Below are 17746 nucleotides of genomic sequence, written 5' to 3'. Positions count from 1 at the left end.
GAGGGCATTTTATTCAGACTTCAACCTCAATTCCTAATCAGCTGACATCTGTTCTCCACCCCTTCCTTGCTAGGCTTTCTAACCTTGTGGAGACACCCAAGATTGTTCGGAAGCTCTCATGGGTGGAGAACTTGTGGCCCGAGGAGTGTATCTTTGAGAGACCCAATGTGCAGAAGTACTGCCTCATGAGCGTGCGGGACAGCTACACAGACTTCCACATTGACTTTGGCGGCACCTCAGTCTGGTACCATGTTCTCAAGGTAGGAGTGTGTATGGCTCCTGGAGGCAGCCAGGCCTTGGACCACTCTGTTTTTTTTCAGGTGGCAGCACAAAACAGGCTGCTGAGGCCTTCCTAAAGATTGGGTACTTAGTGAGTATGCCATGTAAACTGTCTCTATTTCACACTTGGTGCTTAACATTTTTTCCCCCAATAACAGCAGATGCCTAAAATCTTCTCCAACCACTATCTTCTTAACTGAACCAATATATACTACCGTGTTTCCCCGAAAATAAGACATCCTCCGAAAATAAGACCTAGCACATGGAAAAATAAGACATCCCCTGAAAATAAGATCTAGCGCATCTTTGGGAGCAAAAATTATTATATCGGGGAAACAGGGTACCACTGTGTGCATATGTCCATATTTACTGCTAAAATTCCTGGTGACTTGAGAACTTCCCTTCCCCCTAACTTTATTGAGCATACTTTATCCTATATAATAAAGAACTAATATGCTAATTAGACTGAAAGCAGAACGACCATCCAGACGAACTTCCAGACAAAGCTGGGACTGCAAGGGCTGACTGGGACTGGCTGGGGCAACAAGGGGCTGTGAGGGCCAGCTGGGGCTGTGAGGGGCTGTGAGGGACTGTGAGGGCTAGTTCCTTGCACAAATTTTGTGCATCAGGCCTCTAGTATACCATAAAATTAATGTTTCAAGTGTATAGTTTGATGAGTTTTGACACTTTTGTATATCTATAGCTATCTATATATATAAAACCTAAGCAACCACTGGTCGACCACTCATTATGACACACATTGACCACCAGGGGGCAGATGCTCAATGCAGGAGCTGCCCCCTGATGGTCAGTACACTCCCACAGCTAACCTCCTGCGGTCCCTCCTCCCAGTCAGCCAACTTCCTGCGGTCCCTCCCTCTGGCCTGGGTTAGACGGCCCTGATCAGCTCTGATTGCTGGCCAGGCAGAGGGACCCCACCTATGCACAAATTCATGCACTGGGCCTCTAGTAGTTGTATAACTTTTACCACCATCAGGGACAGAGCATATATGAGAAGTTTTGTTTTAATGTCAGCTTTCCTATAGATAATTTTCCTTTTAGTTATTATAATTGGCATATCAATTGTTAATGACTACAAAGGATTTTTGAGGTCTAGAAAACACATTTAAATAATTTTGATTGTTTTCCACCATTGTTCACACTATTTAGTTTTCTTTTCAGAAATGTCAAGGATAGAGCAGAAAACGGATATGGCTCTTGTCCAACTGATCACCAATGCTAAACTAATTGTTTCCATTGTTTTCTCATGAAGAAATTGGAGCATTTATTTATTTATTTTAAAAATATTTTTTAGCCGAAACCAGTTTGGCTCAGTGGATAGAGCGTCAACCTGCTGACTGAAGGGTCCCACATTCGATTCTGGTCAAGGGCATGTACCTTGGTTGCGGGCATATCCCCAGTAGGGGGTGTGCAGGAGGCAGCTGATCGATGTTTCTAACTCTTTAGCCCTCTCTCTTCCTCTCTGTAAAATCTCAATAAAATATATTTTAAAAATATTTTTTATTTATTTTAGAGAGGAAAGGAGAGACAGAGAGAGATAGAAACATCAAGTATGAGAGAGAATCATAGATTGGCTGCCTTCTCCCTCCCATGGGGATCAAGCCCACTATCTGGGCATGTGTCCTGACCAGGAATCAAATTGTGATCTCCTGGTTCATGGGTCAGTGCTCAACCACAGAGCCACACTGGCCAGGCTGGAGCATTTGCTTTCTTTTTATCTTTATTGTTGAAAGTACGATATTACATAGTCCTCTTCCCCTCCCCCAATTAACCCCTTCCAGCATGCTCCCGTCAGCTGGAGCATTTAAATGAAGAGCTATTATGCAAATGTTACATTTAACTTCTTTATTTTTATTTATTTTACTTTTTAATATTGATTTCAGAGAAGGGAGAGGGAAAGAGAGATAGAAAGCATCAATGATGAACCGTTTTGGCTCAGTGGATAGAGTGTTGGCCTGCGGACTGAAGAGTCCCAGGTTCGATTCCGGTCAAGGGCATGTATCTTGGTTGCTGGCACATCCCCGGTGTGGGGTGTGCAGGAGGCAGTTGATCGATGTTTTCCTCTCATCAATGTTTCTGACTTTCTGTCCCTCTCTGTAAAAATATCAAAATATATTTTAAAAAAGAAAAAGAAAGCATTAATGATGAAAGAGTATCATAGATCCGCTGCCTCCTGCATGCGCCCCATTGGGGATCAAGCCTGCAACCTGGACGTGTGCCCTGACTGGAAATCGAATTGCAACCTCCTGGTTCATTGGATGATGCTCAACCACTGAGCCATGCCAACCAGGCAGACTTTTTTTATTTTTAAATAAATTTTTATTGAAAAAATACAAAAATAACAGGAAGAATTTCTATGTCCTTTATTTAGATTCTCCAAAGGTTACCATCTTTCTTTCTCTAAAGCAAACATAATAAAATGATTTTATATATAGATTTTTTTCTGAAACATTTGAGAGTAGTTACAGACATGGTTTCCCTTTATCTCATAATAATTCAGTGTGTATTTCTTAAACACGAGGGCATTATATTATAGTTATCAAAATCAGGAAATTAATACTGATATATTATTATTTAATCTACAGATCTGATTCAAATTTCTCTAATTGTACAATAGATAATTTTAAAGATAATTTCTTCTGTTGCTTTTCTTCATTGAAATTTATTATGAAATATTGGTTAAAGTAATAAAGCTGTGGGTTGGGATATTTTTGTGCTAGTGGGTTTTTGTGTCTTTTCTGCCAAATGATTTATCTGGTGATTATCCAGGCAAAATATAATAAGAAAATAAAATGTTCTTTTAGTAGATAATCACCTAACATAAAATCTTTCTTAAGTCCTTAGGCGATTACTGAACTTTTAAACTTTTATTAGCTTTGATTGTAGGTGTGAGAAGGAATACTCTCTGTAAATGGCATTTAAAGGCAAATTCAATTTCTTCTCATTGGTAATGTGGCCTTAAATTCTCCTAGGGCTAGTATTATTGATCTTTTTGTCCGTAGAGGCCATTTTTCATTTGGTATCGCATGAAAAATAGGAGCCTTTGGTGTACATTTGTGCTAAGTTGAACAATTTTGTTTGAAATACTCTTTAAATGATTTTTGTCAATATCCTAGAAACTTAAAAGTGAAAAAGCACCTTTTGAAGTTTTCCACATTCCAATAAAATGATCTTTGGATGGGTTTGGAAAAGAATCCTGGCATACCACGTGGTTTTAGAGCATGGGAGAGAGAATATCCTTTTGGAGACCCCCTTGAGGACTTTTCTGGAAACCCTTGATGTTTTTGGCATTTCAACCTCTTTTTGTTTCAGGGTGAAAAGATCTTCTACCTGATCCGCCCAACAAATGCCAACCTGACTCTCTTTGAGGGCTGGAGCAGCTCCTCTAACCAGGATGAGATGTTCTTTGGGGACCAGGTGGACAAGTGCTACAAGTGTTCTGTGAAGCAAGGACAGACGCTTTTCATTCCCACAGGTCTTTTCTGGGCCCCTCTGGGAGCATTTGAGGAGGGCAGGAAGCGAAAAGCTGGGGGCATCAGAGCCGGCCCCTTCCTATAATGTGTTGATGTGATTATGTGGGATATCCCTTTCATATCAGCTGAAGGCTCAGAACTGGACATCAAGAAAATTCACATGGTGGCCAGTGAGCAGCATGGCCTCTTGGGAAGGCGGATGGTGGGGAGGCTCCAGAGGAGTTAACAGACTTCTTTGCACTGGGCTACTTGGTGATAGAGAACAGAACCCTCAGCCCTATGACTCTAATGATGGTGACTGGGAGGCTGGCATTGCAGGCTATAAATCAGAATGACATGGGGGGAGGGTGGGCCTTTCTCCAAAGCAATACATGCCTAAGCTTTACCCCTAGAAGGATGAATTTGTAGGTCTTGAGTGGGATCTGAGTGTGTGTATTTGAAAAAGTCCTCCCAGTTGTCTCAGTGTGGGGAAAGTTGACACCTTTACTATGTTGAGTCTCCCATTAACACAGTGAGTCTCTCCATTTATTTAAATTTTCTTGATTTCTTGATTTTAGAATTAGTGTTGAATTTTCTCAAAACGTTTGGTAGAATTCTCAAGTCCAATTTCAAGGACTTAGGGATTTCTTTTGGGGGAAGCTTTTAATTAGCATTCGATTTCCTTAAACTTTATTAGGGTATTCAAATTATTTCATAATGGGTGAGTTGTGATAGTTTGTACTTCTAAGGAGAGTTGATCCATTTTTCCTAAGTTGTGAAATTTGTGTGTGTAGAGTTGTTCATAGTATTTCCTTATTATCCATTTGATGTCTTCTAATTCTCTAGTGAATCCTGTTTCATTCCTGATATTAGTTATTTGTGCCTTCTCTTCCGTGTAAATATTGATGGAGGTTTATCAGTTTTATTGAACTTTAAAAAACACTCATTTCATTGATTTTTCTCTGTTGTCTTTATGTTTTCATTTTCACTGATTTCTGCTTTTATCTTTGTTTTTCTTCCTTCTGCTTGCTTTGGGTTTATTTTGCTTTCCCTTTTCCAGTCTTGAGACAAGAGCTTAGATAATAAATTTCAGACTTACCCTGTTTTCTTTTTTATATATATTGATTGATTTCAGAAAGGAAGGGAGAGGGAGAGAGAGAAACATCAATGGTGAGAGAGAATCATTGCTCAGCATGCTCCCTACTGGGGATAGAGCCTGCAACCTGGGCATGTGCCCTGACCAGGAATCACACTGTGACTTCCTGGTTCATAGGTCAACTCTCAACTACTGAACCACGCTGACAGAGGTGTACCATGTTTATTTGTGGATATTATACCAACCTTGCATCCCACTGGATCATGGTGTGTGATCTTTTTTATGTATTGCTGGATCTGGTTTACTAATATTTTGTTGAGGATTTTAGCATCTATGTTCATAAGGGATATTGGCCTATAAGTTTATTTCTTTGTAGTGTCTTTATCTGTTTTTTGTTTCTTGTTTTAAATATATTTTATTGATTTTTTACATAGAGGAAGGGAGAGAGATAGAGAGCTAGAAACGTCGATGAGAGAGAAACATCAACCAGCTGCTTCTTGCACACCCCCTACTGGGGATGTGCCCGCAACCAATGTACATGCCCTTGACTGGAATCGAACCCAGGACCTTTCAGTCCGCAGACCAACGCTCTACCACTGAGCCAAATCGGTTTCGGCTTTATCTGGTTTTGGCATTAGAATAATGCTGGTTGTGTAAAATGAGCTTGGGAGTCCTCCCTCCTCTTGAATTTTTTGGAATAGTTTGAGAAGGATATGTTTTAGTTCTTCTCTGAATGTTTGGTAAAATTCACCTGTGAAGCCATTCAGTCTAGGATTTTTTGTTTCTTGGGAGTTTTTTTTATTTTATTACTGCTTCAATTTCACTAATTGTCATCTGTCTATTCAGGTTATCTGATTTTTTTCTGATTCAGTTTTGGAAGATTGTATGTTTTTAGGAATTTATGCATTTCTTCAGATTGTCCAATTTGTTGGCATATAGTTTTTCATAATATTTTGTTACAATCCTTTTTCATGTCAGTTGTTACTCTCCTCTTTCATATCTGATTTTATTTATTTGGGTCCTCTCTTTTTCTTGAGTCAGATTAAAGTTTTTGTCAGTTGTGTTTGTTTTCTAAGAACTAGCTCTTGGTTTCATTGATCTTTTGTATTGTTGTTTGTTTGTTTTTAAAATATATATATTTTATTGATTTTACACAGAGAGGAATTGAGAGGGATAGAGAGTTAGAAACGCCAACGAGAGAGATACATCGACCAGCTGCCTCTCGCATACCCCCTACTGGGGATGTGCGCACAACCAAGGTACGTGCCCTTAACTGGAATCGAACCTGGGACCCTTCAGTCAGCAGGCCGACACTCTATCCACTGAGCCAAACCGGTTTTGGCTGTATTGTTATTTTTTTAAGACTGTTTCTTTTATTTCTGCTCTGATCTTTATTATTTCCTTCCTTACATTGGGCTTTATTGTTCTTTTTCAAGTTTCTTTAAGTGTAAAGTTAAATTGTTTATTTGAGATTTTTGTTTCTTGAGATAGGCCTGTAATGCTAGGAATTTCCTTCTAAGGACTGCTTTGGGTGGTTGTGTTCTCATTTTCACTTATTTCAAGATATCTTTTGATTTCTTCCTTGATCTCATTGTTATCTTATTCATTGTTTAGTAGTAACATGCTATTAAGCCTCCAGGTGTTTGTATTTTTCATATTTTTTGTGGTTGATTTCTAGTTTCATACCATTATAATCAGAGAAGATGCTTGATATGATTTCAATTTTCTTCAGTTTATTGAGGCTTCTTTTGCATTCTAACATGTGGTCTATTCTAGAAAGTGTTCCATGTGCATTTTGAAAAGAATGTATATTCTGCTTCTTGGGGTGAAATGCTCTGAAGATATCAATTCAATCCATCTGATCTAGTGTGTCATTTAAGGTCCTCGTTTCTTTGTTCATTTTCTGTCTGGAAGATCTATCCATCGATGTCAATGGGTGTTAAAATCCCCTATGATGACAGTGTTACTATTAGTCTCTCCCTTTATATCCATCAAATTTGCTTTACATATTTAGGTGCTCCCATGTTGGGTAATTATTATAAATATATATGAGATCTCCTATATGCTCTCAATTACATTCACATTTTTCTCTGTCAAGGCTAGCCATTGTCCTGAAGTTAGTGATTATCATTCTTATGCATTTTTTCTTTTCTTTTTAAAATATATTTTATTGATTTTTTTACAGAGAGGAAGAGAGAGGAATAGAGAGTTAGAAACATCGATGAGAGAGAATCATCGATCAGATGCCTTTTGCACACCCCCCACTGGGTATGTGCCTGCAACCAAGGTACATGCCCCCGACCGGAATCAAACCTGGGACCTTTCAGTCCCCAGACCGACGCTCTACCACTGAGCCAAACCGGTTTTGGCCATTCTTATGCATTTTGATCCTTTTATTACATAGGATGCCTCATTAAGCAATGTATGATACTATTTTACATGTTTTTGAATGTTATATTAATGGAATCATCATATTAGAGATAATATTATTTTAACTTGCTCCCCCCCCCCCCAGACATTGTGATTGTGAATCAAGTAGCTGAAATTAATTTATTTTACTTGCTTTCCAGTGTTCTGTTGTATGAGTATATGGCAGTTTATTCATCCTTCTGTAGATGAACATTTCACTGAAGAATTATGAGCAGGGCATAACATGGGCAGATTGGTATTTTAGTTATATTCTTTGGGTGATGGACTTCAGAGGTTGAGATTGGTGTAGAGCAGTGGCTTGCAAGCACTTTGCATTCAGGACCCCTTTATACTTTTAAATATTATTGAGGACACAAAAGAGCATTTACTTTTTGTTTTTTATTAATAATTTCTCATAAATTAAAACAGAAAATGCAAAAACATATATTAATCCATTCGGAGATAATAGTAATAAGCTTATGACATCAATATTTATGAAAAATAACTATTTTCAAACCAAAACAAAATTTAGTGAGAAAATTGACTTTTACATTTTGCAAATATTTTTAATGGTTGGGCCAACAGAAAATAACTGGATCCTCAAATCTACTTCTGCATATGGTGATATCATGTTATATACCCTTGGGAAAAATTCCACTGTATACTCGTGAGAGGATGAGGGTGAAGTGAAAAAGTCAAATCACATCTCAGTATTATCATGATCTTGGATATACTCTGAAAGAGTTTCAGGGATCCCCTAAGGTTTCCTGGGCCACAATTTAAAAACTGCTGGTGTAGAGGAGCCAGTTTCGAGGCTGTTGTAAGTAGCCTAGGTGCGAGATAATGAGGGGTCTGACCACAGCATTGGTAGGATGGATGGATGATGTGTGGATGTATGGGTGGAAAAGGGAAGGTAAATATGAGAGAGATTTGAGGAGAAAAATCAGAAAATTTTCAGGAGGTGGTATAGAGTTAAGTGCAAGGAGAATGGATTTCCAACTTAGATGCATGCTTCACGACCAACCTGTGAAGTGTACATTTAGCTAGAAATGGCAGAATTTGAATCCAGATCTGTCCAACACAAGAACTCTTTGTTTTATCTAGATCAGAGTTAGAAGTGTTAGTCATGATGAGGAGGTGTTGCCATTCTCAGAGACAAGAGAGAGGATGGGTGAGGCAACAGATTTTGAAGAGGAGAGGAGGGAAGTAGGAATTTATTACCCTCATAGATTGTTCCAGTTCAGGGTTCTAATGATGGCAAACTTTGCCAGGGTGTGTATTGGGAGAAGGGAGGAACCTAAAATGCTCAGAACTTGAGGAACTTAGAAAGTTCTGAGTCACTGCCAAGCTGCCTGCTCTAAGGAGTTGTGTTGGAGCTGAGTGGGGAGTGGAGATGTTTTCCAGCTCTGATTTTGCTGAATTGCACTGCAGGATGGATCCATGCTGTGCTGACCCCGGTGGACTGCCTTGCCTTTGGAGGAAACTTCTTACACAGCCTTAACATCGAGATGCAGCTCAAGTGAGTCCCGAGGCTGTGGTGATCCCAAGTTGGCCATTCCCAATTGCTAGAGGCTTTGGGTTCTCCTGAATAGTAAGGAGTGCAGCAGCCAAGGAGGCAAGATGGGCAGAAAGAAGTGGATATGGTTCCTCATGCTCTTCGGTCTGAGGATGAATACCTCTTCCTCACTTTGTAGTTATGTGATTTTGGGCAAGTCACATAACCTTTTATTTATTTTTTAAAAATATATTATATTGATTTTTTTTACAGAGAGGAAGGGAGAGGGGTAGAGAGCTAGAAACATTGATGAGAGAGAAACATCAACTAGCTGCCTCCTGCAGCTACTGGGGATGTGCCCGCAACCAAGGTACATGCCCTTGACCGGAATTGAACCTGGGACCTTTCAGTCTGCAGACCGACTCTATCCACTGAGCCAAACTGGTTTCAGCAGTCACATAACCTTTTAAAAAAATCCTCACCTGAGTATATATTTATTGACTTTTAGAGAAAGAGGGAGTGAAGGAGAGACAGACAGACACACACACACACACATTGATGTGAAAGAGAAACATCAATCAGTTGCCTCCAGAATATACCCTGATGGGATTGAACCTGCAACCTAGGTATGTGCCCTGACCGGGAATCGAACCTGAAACCTTTTGGTGTACAGGACAGTGCTCCAACCAATTGAGCCACCTGGCCAGGGCAAGTCACATAACCTTTGAGCCCAAGTTTCCTAACCCATAAAGTATGGTCTTAGAGGGTAGTTTTGAGGATTAGAGATAATGGATATACAGCAGTGGTGGGGAACCTTTTTTCTGCCAAGGGCCATTTGGATATTTATAATATCATTCTTGGGCCATACAAAATTATCAACTTAAAAAGTTACCCTGCTACCCCAGCTAACATGGCTCAATGATTGAGCATTGATCTATAAACTAGGAGGTCATGGTTTTTGGTTCCCGGTCAGGGTACATGCTTGGGTTGCGGGCTCGACCCCCAATGTGGGGCATGCAGGAGGCAGCTGATCAATGATTATCTTTCATCAGTCATATTTCCATCTCTCTCTTTCCCTCTCTGAAATCAATAAAAATTATTTAAAAATTTTTTTTAATAAATGTGGTCAACTATTTAATTAACTCACCCTTAATGCCTTCGCAGGGCCAGACCAAATGATTTTATGGGCCTTATATGGCCTGTGGGCCTGACATTCCCCACCCAAGCATTCAGAACAGTGGCTGATACATAGTAGATGCTCAGGAAACAGGATCCTTATCGCTGTCTTGCCTGTTTTTTCCAGAGCCTATGAAATTGAAAAGCGGCTGAGCACTGCAGACCTCTTCAAGTTTCCCAACTTTGAGACCATTTGTTGGTATGTGGGAAAGCATATCCTGGACATCTTTCGAGGTATGAAGCCCTTTGCCAACTGTGCCTTTTATCTTAATCTCCTGAGCATGTGTGTGTGCCTGTATGCATGTAACTATCACCTCAATTGAGATACAGTACTATTCTGTCACCATGTGTAGTTTCACCCACTCTCTTCCCTGCACTAACCATAACTTCTGGAAATAATTTTCCTGTTTTCCATCTCTATAATTTTGCATTTCAAGAATGTTATAAAACTGGAGTCATACAGCATGTGATCTTTTGTGATTGTCTTTTTTACTAAGCACAGTGTAGGGGAGAGCATGGGTTTAAACATTTTTCTTTAGCAAAGGTGGCTGAGAAAATGGAATAACAGTGAAATTATTCCTCTTCCCTACCAATTAAAATAAGAAACTCAGTCTAGATAGTCTCAGAGTTTCCTGAGCAATTCTACTTCCCATGGGGACAAGGCCCAGTCCTGACCATCCTGGTGTTATTGTGTTGGTGCCGGGTCTCAGCCCAGGTGGAAGCTAACCTGCTGGGTGTCTTCTTGCCCACTCTGCTCTAAAATCAACTAGTTCCCTTGATTAGACCTGAGATTCTTCAAGATGACTTTGTCAGGAGGAATCAGTAACTCAGAGTTGTAAAGAACCTCAGAGACCAAAGAATAGTCCCCTACCCAATGCCTCAAGCCCTTACTCTGCCACCTAGACAGACTGTCACTTAAGTGTTCAGAGTGTAAATGACTAACTGTTTATTACTTGTTCTGAAAAGCTCAGTTTAGTAGAAATTTCTTTATTACGCCTAACTAAATTCGGCTTTGTCATAACCTCCTCCTGGAGTAACTCAGAACAAGGGCATTACATGGCCCTTCAGATCTGTGTAGAGGGGGCCAATCATAGTCGTCCTGAGTGTTATATTTTGGAACCCAAGAAGGAGAGTAGTGCCTGGGAGAAGCACAGGCCTCAGATGCAGACAGACATGTTTTCAATCTTGGCTTTGGCCATTTCCTAGGTGTATGCCCTTGGTTAAGTCTCTTTGCCTCTCTGAGCCTCAGTTTCCTACAAAATGAAGATGGTGATACTTGGTTTACAGGGTTGGGTATAAATGAGAATGTAGATGTCAGATGCCTGGCACATAGTAGGTACTCATTAAACGAGCACTATTATAACAACTGAGATCTGGAATTGTGTTTAGAACCTCGAGCATTTTCTCTGGTTGCCTGAAAAAAAGAAGAAGCCCTTCACTTCCCTGCATGGCTTTGCTCACCCTCTGCCTTCCTCTCTCACCCTTTAGGTTTGCGAGAGAACAGGAGACACCCTGCCTCCTACCTGATCCATGGTGGCAAAGCTCTGAACTTGGCCTTTAGAGCCTGGACAAGGAAAGAAGTAAATACGTTTATTTCTCTACCGCCTCTAGAATTCTGCCCTTTGTGGGGATTGGCTTTGGCTAGATTTTTTGTGGGAGGCTTGTGGGCCAGCAGCGTTAGCATAGAGGACTTGGGCTAGGACTGTTTGAATTACGCTTTCAAACTTTTTTTTCTGATTATAAAAAAAGTAGTACACGCCTACTCTAGAGAATTAAAAAATACAAGAAAAGTATAAAGAAGAAAAATACCACCTGTAATTTTAATACTCAGAGGGAATTAAAGTTAGCATTTGGGTATACAATCAAACCTCATTTCTCAAACATCTCCCATCTGGAACAATTCAGTTAGACAAGCAAGTGGTTCACAGAAAAAAGTCTCCCTTGTTGACCAAAACTTCAGTGACCTGACAACCCTTTCATGCTGTTGCCTCAACGTGATAAAAAGTGTATGGAAGGCAATGAGCAAAGGAGAGAATGCCTTTGTTGCTGGATTAGCACAATTTTGAAACACAAAGAGGCCATCAGGAGTGCTGATGTTGCTAAGGGTGTGAAAGTGCTCACAAAACAGCAACTGTGGGCAATTGAATAGGTAGAAAGCTGTTGATTGGACAAAGGAAAAGCAGTTAGCCAGTGATAAAAGCTCTGAGGCAGTGCTATATGAAAAATTCCTTTAAGGCTCCTAGGAAGTGGTTCTATAAAGTTAAGAAGTGTTTATTTTATAAATTAACCACTACACTAGACATCTACTGTATATAAGAAATGTTGAAACAGAATCATTTGGGGGTCTGAAATGTATTAATTCAATTTACATTATTTTTAATGGGGGGGAAATGATGCACTTTTTGAACAAATCGCTTCTTGAACAGCCTTCGGGAATGAATTAAATTCAAGAAACTAGGTTCTACTGTATATTCTTCTGACCTTTCTTATAATGCATTTAAAAAACACAATTGCTGTCACCCTGCACATACAATTTTATATCTGAATTCATTGGCTTATCTTAATTTTCCTGTGTCACCAAAGTTCTCCATAAACATTTAATAGTTACATGATATTCTTTTGCAAGGATGTATCATCCTTACCTAACCACTTGTGTATTGTTCCTTTCTTTTTACTTATCCATGTATTTGTGGGGCAGTTGTAGAAAATTATGCAGTGAATATCTGTTTGTATTAGTTTTTATCACTCATCTCTTTTTAAAAAAATACTTTTATTGATTTCAGAGAGAGGGTGGGAGAGAGACATAGAAACATCAATGATGAGAGAGAAACATCAACATCCATGGGCTATCTCTTGCACGCCCCCTACTGGGGATTGAGCCCAAAACCCAGGCATGTGCCCTGACCTGGAATCCTGGTTCATGGGTTGATGTTCAACCACTGAACCACAATGGCTGGGCTGTCCCTGATCTCTTGATTGAAGTTTCTTCAGGATAGATTCCTAGAAGAGCAATTACTTGATCAAAGTATGTGTAAAAAAAAATATATGATACTTGATGCATACTGCCAAAATGGCTTTTTAGAAATATATCAATATCCATATACCCAGTTGAATATTAAATAGCTATAGAAGAGATTCAGTAAGTTCTCTCTATGTACTGATTTGGAAAGATCTCTAGAATTTGTCGAGTAAAGGTGTAGTGTGTTACCTTATGTGTAAAGAGGGGAAAAAATAATTATATTTGTATGTGCTTAATGTTTACCTTAAGACACAATTTGGAGGGATGCAGAAAAAACTAATAAAAGTGGCATATGGGGGTGGCCTAACGGAGCTGATGGTCTAATGGGCTGATGAGGTTTTTCAATATATATCTTTTTATATTGTTTGATTTTTTTAAATTTTGTGAATGGATTATCTACTCAAAATACTGAATTTTTAAAAAAAGCAATTTTAAGAAATGCAAAAATAGAAGACATCAATTTTTTATGCTTTTGATATATATGTAGTATACACACACATCCTATATAATAATAGGCTAATATGCAAATTGTCCCGTGGCCGGGAGTTTGACCAGGGGGGCGGGCCGGCTGGCCAACCACCTGCGGCCCCTCCCCTAGCCAGGCCAGCCTAATTGGCCCTGATTGGGGCCGGCAGCCAGACCCCACACATGCATGAAGTCGTGCACCAGGCCTCTAGTGTGTGTGTATTTGTTAATCCTCACCCAAGGGTTTTTTTTTAATTGATTTTTAGAGGGAGTGGAAGAGAGGGTGAGAGACAAGAGAGAAGTGTTAATGTGAGAGACAAATGGATTGATTCCCTCTGTACGTACTCCAACTGGGGTCGGTTCATGCCCTTGACTGGATTCAAACCCGGGACCCTTCCGTCTGCAGGCCGATGCTCTATCTACTGAGCCAAAACAGCTAGGGTGCTTCCGATATTTTTATAGACTTATTTTTATGCATAAGGAGATCTCCCCAATTCCTGTTGCTGAACTTCCCCTCAGATATCCTTGGACTTCATGTTTTGTGCCTTCTCTTGCTCTTTAGACACATCTCCAAGGCCTGGGCCTTAGCCTGCAATTCTGTTTCTTTACATCTTTACATCATTCAGTGTGGCTACCTTGAGTTTCATCTCTGACCCTCCTGTCCCCCATTTAGTGAACTTTAGAGTGACTCTGTCCCAGAAACACCAAAAGGGAGGGAAGTGGATGGGTTGTAAGCACTCATGCCTTGGGCCAGCATTGCCCCAGGGACCAAGGGATGGCCCCAAGTGGAGTAGCCAGAGGGAGAGTAGGACAGAGATCTGAGGAGCCAGGCTTATGGAGGAGGACTGACTTCCGGACTTGCTCCCCACGTTTCCAGAGCCCCAGGGCTGGGTGGGAGGAGGAAGCAGTTAAGGTTATCCAGCTGGTCGCATGGGTTTTAGGCATCAACCCCTGCCTAGCCATCAAAATAAATTCCAGATGGATTAAAAGAGCTAAAGGAAAAAATAATCAAAGCATGGGAAACAAGAAGTACATGCTGAGGAATTTTTATCAATCCTCTGGATACCGAAGTGAAGTGAAAACTGATGGAAGAAATCATCAAGGAGAAGCTTGACAGATCTGGCTACATAAACATGTAAATCTCGAGGACTCAGAAAGATTGCAAAGGAATTAAAGAGAGACAACCAACAGCCCTCAGCCTGGGTTGCTGTTGAGCTAGCTGTGGGCCAGGAACTACTCGGCACTGAGTCCTGTCCTCACAGGAATGTTCCCAGGGATCTCCCTGAGGTCCTTGGCTTTTTGAGGGTGTGGCCCAAGCCTGCATCTGAGTTCCTCACACATCTTGACCCTATGCTTATCAGATATATGCTTTGTAAATGTTTTCTCTGAGCCTATGGCTTGTCTTAACAGTGTTTTTCCCAGAGATGCTTTTCTTTTTTTATTAAGCCCAGCTTATCAGTTTTTGCTTTTTGTGTCCTAACAAATCTTTGCCTTCCCCAAGGTTATAAAGATTTTCTCCTCTGCTTGCTTCTAAGTGGTTTATAGTTTCAGATGTTACATTTAGGCCTGTGATCGATCCATTTTGAGTTTGTATGCGTGTCTTTGTGTATGGTGCTGGATAGGGGGTTAAGGTTCTTTTGGGGCACATGGATATCTAATGGGTCTAGTACCATGTGTTACCACCCTTTCTCTTGAATTACCTTGGAACCTTTGTCGAAAATCACTTGTTCATTTCCGGGTGGTTCTGTCCTCATGCTTTTTGTTTGACAGGCTCTGCCAGAACACGAGGATGAGATCCCGGACACAGTACGGACTGTCCAGCTCATTAAAGACCTGGCTAGGGAGATCCGCCTGGTGGAAGTAAGAAGCATGGGCGCAGGGGAGGTGTTTGGGAAGGGCTTGAGGCTCAAGTGGCAGGTCAGGCCTCTCCACTTGGCAATAAGGGCTTAGGGGAAAGGTTGGGAAGGCCCAACCAAGGACTCCATTCATTCATTCATTTATTAATTCAAACATCCGTGTACTTTAAGTGTGCTACACATTGGGTTAGGTGCTTAAGATACATAATACAATGCCTACCCACAAAGAACTCACAGTCAATGGGGGATCTGGCAGAGTTAACTTGTCTAAGCCTCGTTTCCTCATCTCTAAAGTGAGTATAATTATACCTACTCAGGGGTTGTTAAAAGGATTAAATAAGGTCATATAGGTTGAGCATTAATTACAGTGTTTGGCACACAGTTGGTTCTCAGTAAATTCTGATGGTGGGTCATTATTGGGTGGTGGAAGTCATAATAGTAGTTATTATTGTTATTAATATTTTGATTCAGTCTCTGCATTCTACAAAATGACAGTTCTCCCGGGTTGAAGATGATTACAAAGCCATGTTTCAACAGGTGGCATATACCACGAGGCAGTAAGGTGTAGTGGTAAGAGACTCAGAGAAACTCGGGTTCTGGTTCCTGGTCTGTCACTTGCAAGCCTTTCAGAGCCTCAGTATCCTTATCTGTAAAGTGGAGATAACTCCACCTTGGCAGAGTTTTGTTAGAACTAAGAGCTAATGTATGTAGAGCCCCTCACACAGTGCCTGGCAGAGTAAGTACTCAATAAATGTGAGTCATTGTTATTAGTAGACTTTGTAGCAAAGAGAGAACTCAGTGTGGGCTGGTGAAGTAGCAGAGGCACCAGAGGAGAATGGGACTTGAGGAAGTTTACATTTTCCTTCAGCTCAGAAGCTGTGAAGTTCCATTTAGCACTAAATCCATGCTGAAGGGTAGTCAGAGTGAGCTACCGGGAAGCTGGTCTTCTAGCCTCACCAACTTACAGCATGTTTCACTGCCCATAGCACAGCTTACCTGGTCCACCTCCTACCTCATCTTCCTTCGCTCCCATTTGTCAAAACAATGTAATTATGTAATTAAAAAGTAAAGGTGTAATTAAAAAGGCATACCCTTTCCCCAGCTCTTCCCACTTAAATCAAGTTTGTATACGCAGAACTTTGGAGTTCTTGGAAGAGGACTTAGTGATGGATCATATCTGATCCATTGGCTTTCAGATATTTTAAATAAGATTTTACTTGGAAGTCTAATATATACAGTCAGTCAAAGCACAGCCGCTGTGAATAAGATGAAGGTGCGAGGCTCAGAGCTCCACTAGGTGCTCTTGTTTGCCTCCTATCTCCCTCCAATCCTCAGGGCTCCTCCCAATAAGCTGAAAGGAGCCACAGGCCATCTTTGCAAACCACTGATCTAGTCTAATTATTTAATTTTTCAGCTGAGTAGACAGAGCCCCCGAGTGGTCAGATTGCTTATCTGAGGCCACAGAGGTAGCTAGTAGCAGAATTCAGATGAGAACCTCTCTCTTTCTCTCAAATCCTGCAGTCCTTAGAGTTGGAACCACCAGTTTACTCAATTATTTTCTGCTCTTGGAGACTTTTCTCTCCAGTTTTTAAATATAATTTTATTGTTAATAGTATTATAGATATATCCCATTTCCCCAACCTCTGCCCCCCTCCTCCCAGCCCCTACCCACTTCTCTCCAGTTTTGACAAATAATGCTGGGTTTTTCCTCTGCTCATCTTCTCTATATTCGTCAGTGGCTGGGTAAAGAAATGCCACCCAGTAATTCTTGATGACTTATTGTGCTAAAACTAAGGTGTGCATCTGTGGAGCCTCTGTAAGCCACTTCCATAGCCGTGCCGCCAGTGCCACGAATGGACCTCTGCTCTTAGCAGAGAGAACCCTTGAGTAAGCTCTAACCCCCTTGTGTACTAACACTCTTGTAGGATATCTTCCAACAGAAGGTTGGGAATACGAGCAATATCTTTGGGATGCAGAGGATCTGCCCAGCCGGCTCCACTCCCTTAACCAGGCCAGTCCATCCCACTTCAATAGCCATATCCAGGCTGTCACTGCCCTCCAAAACTGGTTCAAAGAAGAAAGGCCTGAAGCCCAAGGAACTCTTCAAGAAGGCTATGCGAAAGGGCAAGGAGAGCTCAGCCTTGGGGCCTGCTGGCCAATTGAGCTATAATCTCCTGGACATATACAATCATCAGGCACTGAAGACAGGCTCTTCCCAGAAAGCAAAGGTGGGTGCTGGCCCATGGGTTCAGCCCAACCCTTTGGTGTCCCTCGGAAGAGCAGAGCATCAAAAGGACAGGCTAGCCTGTTTCCCCACGTCCCTTAGGGCCCCTGATGTTTGGCCACCAGTCCCACTACTTTAATAGGCATTTATTGAGACCTTGTCTATGCTGGGCACTGTGATAGGTGCTATAGATCTAACCTTCAAGAGGCTCACAGGCTAGCGAGAAAGACAGGCATAAAAAAGGAGTGCAATGA

General features: G+C 41.0%; 1 protein-coding gene across 7 annotated transcripts in view; it reads left to right on the top strand.

The window, feature by feature from the left end:
- The window catches only part of PHF8 (PHD finger protein 8), an 81718-nt gene that overhangs the window by 36537 nt on the left and 27435 nt on the right, over nt 1-17746 (top strand). For 6 of the 7 annotated variants that reach the window (XM_045578307.1, XM_036428881.2, XM_045578306.1 and 3 more), the window contains exons 7-13: nt 74-260; nt 3613-3775; nt 8689-8776; nt 10056-10162; nt 11417-11508; nt 15183-15272; nt 17194-17496. In XM_045578307.1, the coding sequence (XP_045434263.1) occupies nt 74-260; nt 3613-3775; nt 8689-8776; nt 10056-10162; nt 11417-11508; nt 15183-15272; nt 17194-17496 (1030 nt within the window). The remainder of the gene's footprint in view (nt 1-73; nt 261-3612; nt 3776-8688; nt 8777-10055; nt 10163-11416; nt 11509-15182; nt 15273-17193; nt 17497-17746) is intronic. The other variant, XM_045578308.1, reaches the window with a different exon arrangement.

Source organism: Pipistrellus kuhlii, unplaced genomic scaffold (genome assembly GCF_014108245.1).
Source record: "Pipistrellus kuhlii isolate mPipKuh1 unplaced genomic scaffold, mPipKuh1.p scaffold_m20_p_95, whole genome shotgun sequence".
NCBI classification, from domain to species: domain Eukaryota; kingdom Metazoa; phylum Chordata; class Mammalia; order Chiroptera; family Vespertilionidae; genus Pipistrellus; species Pipistrellus kuhlii.
This window is presented reverse-complemented; position numbering and strand designations above follow the sequence as displayed.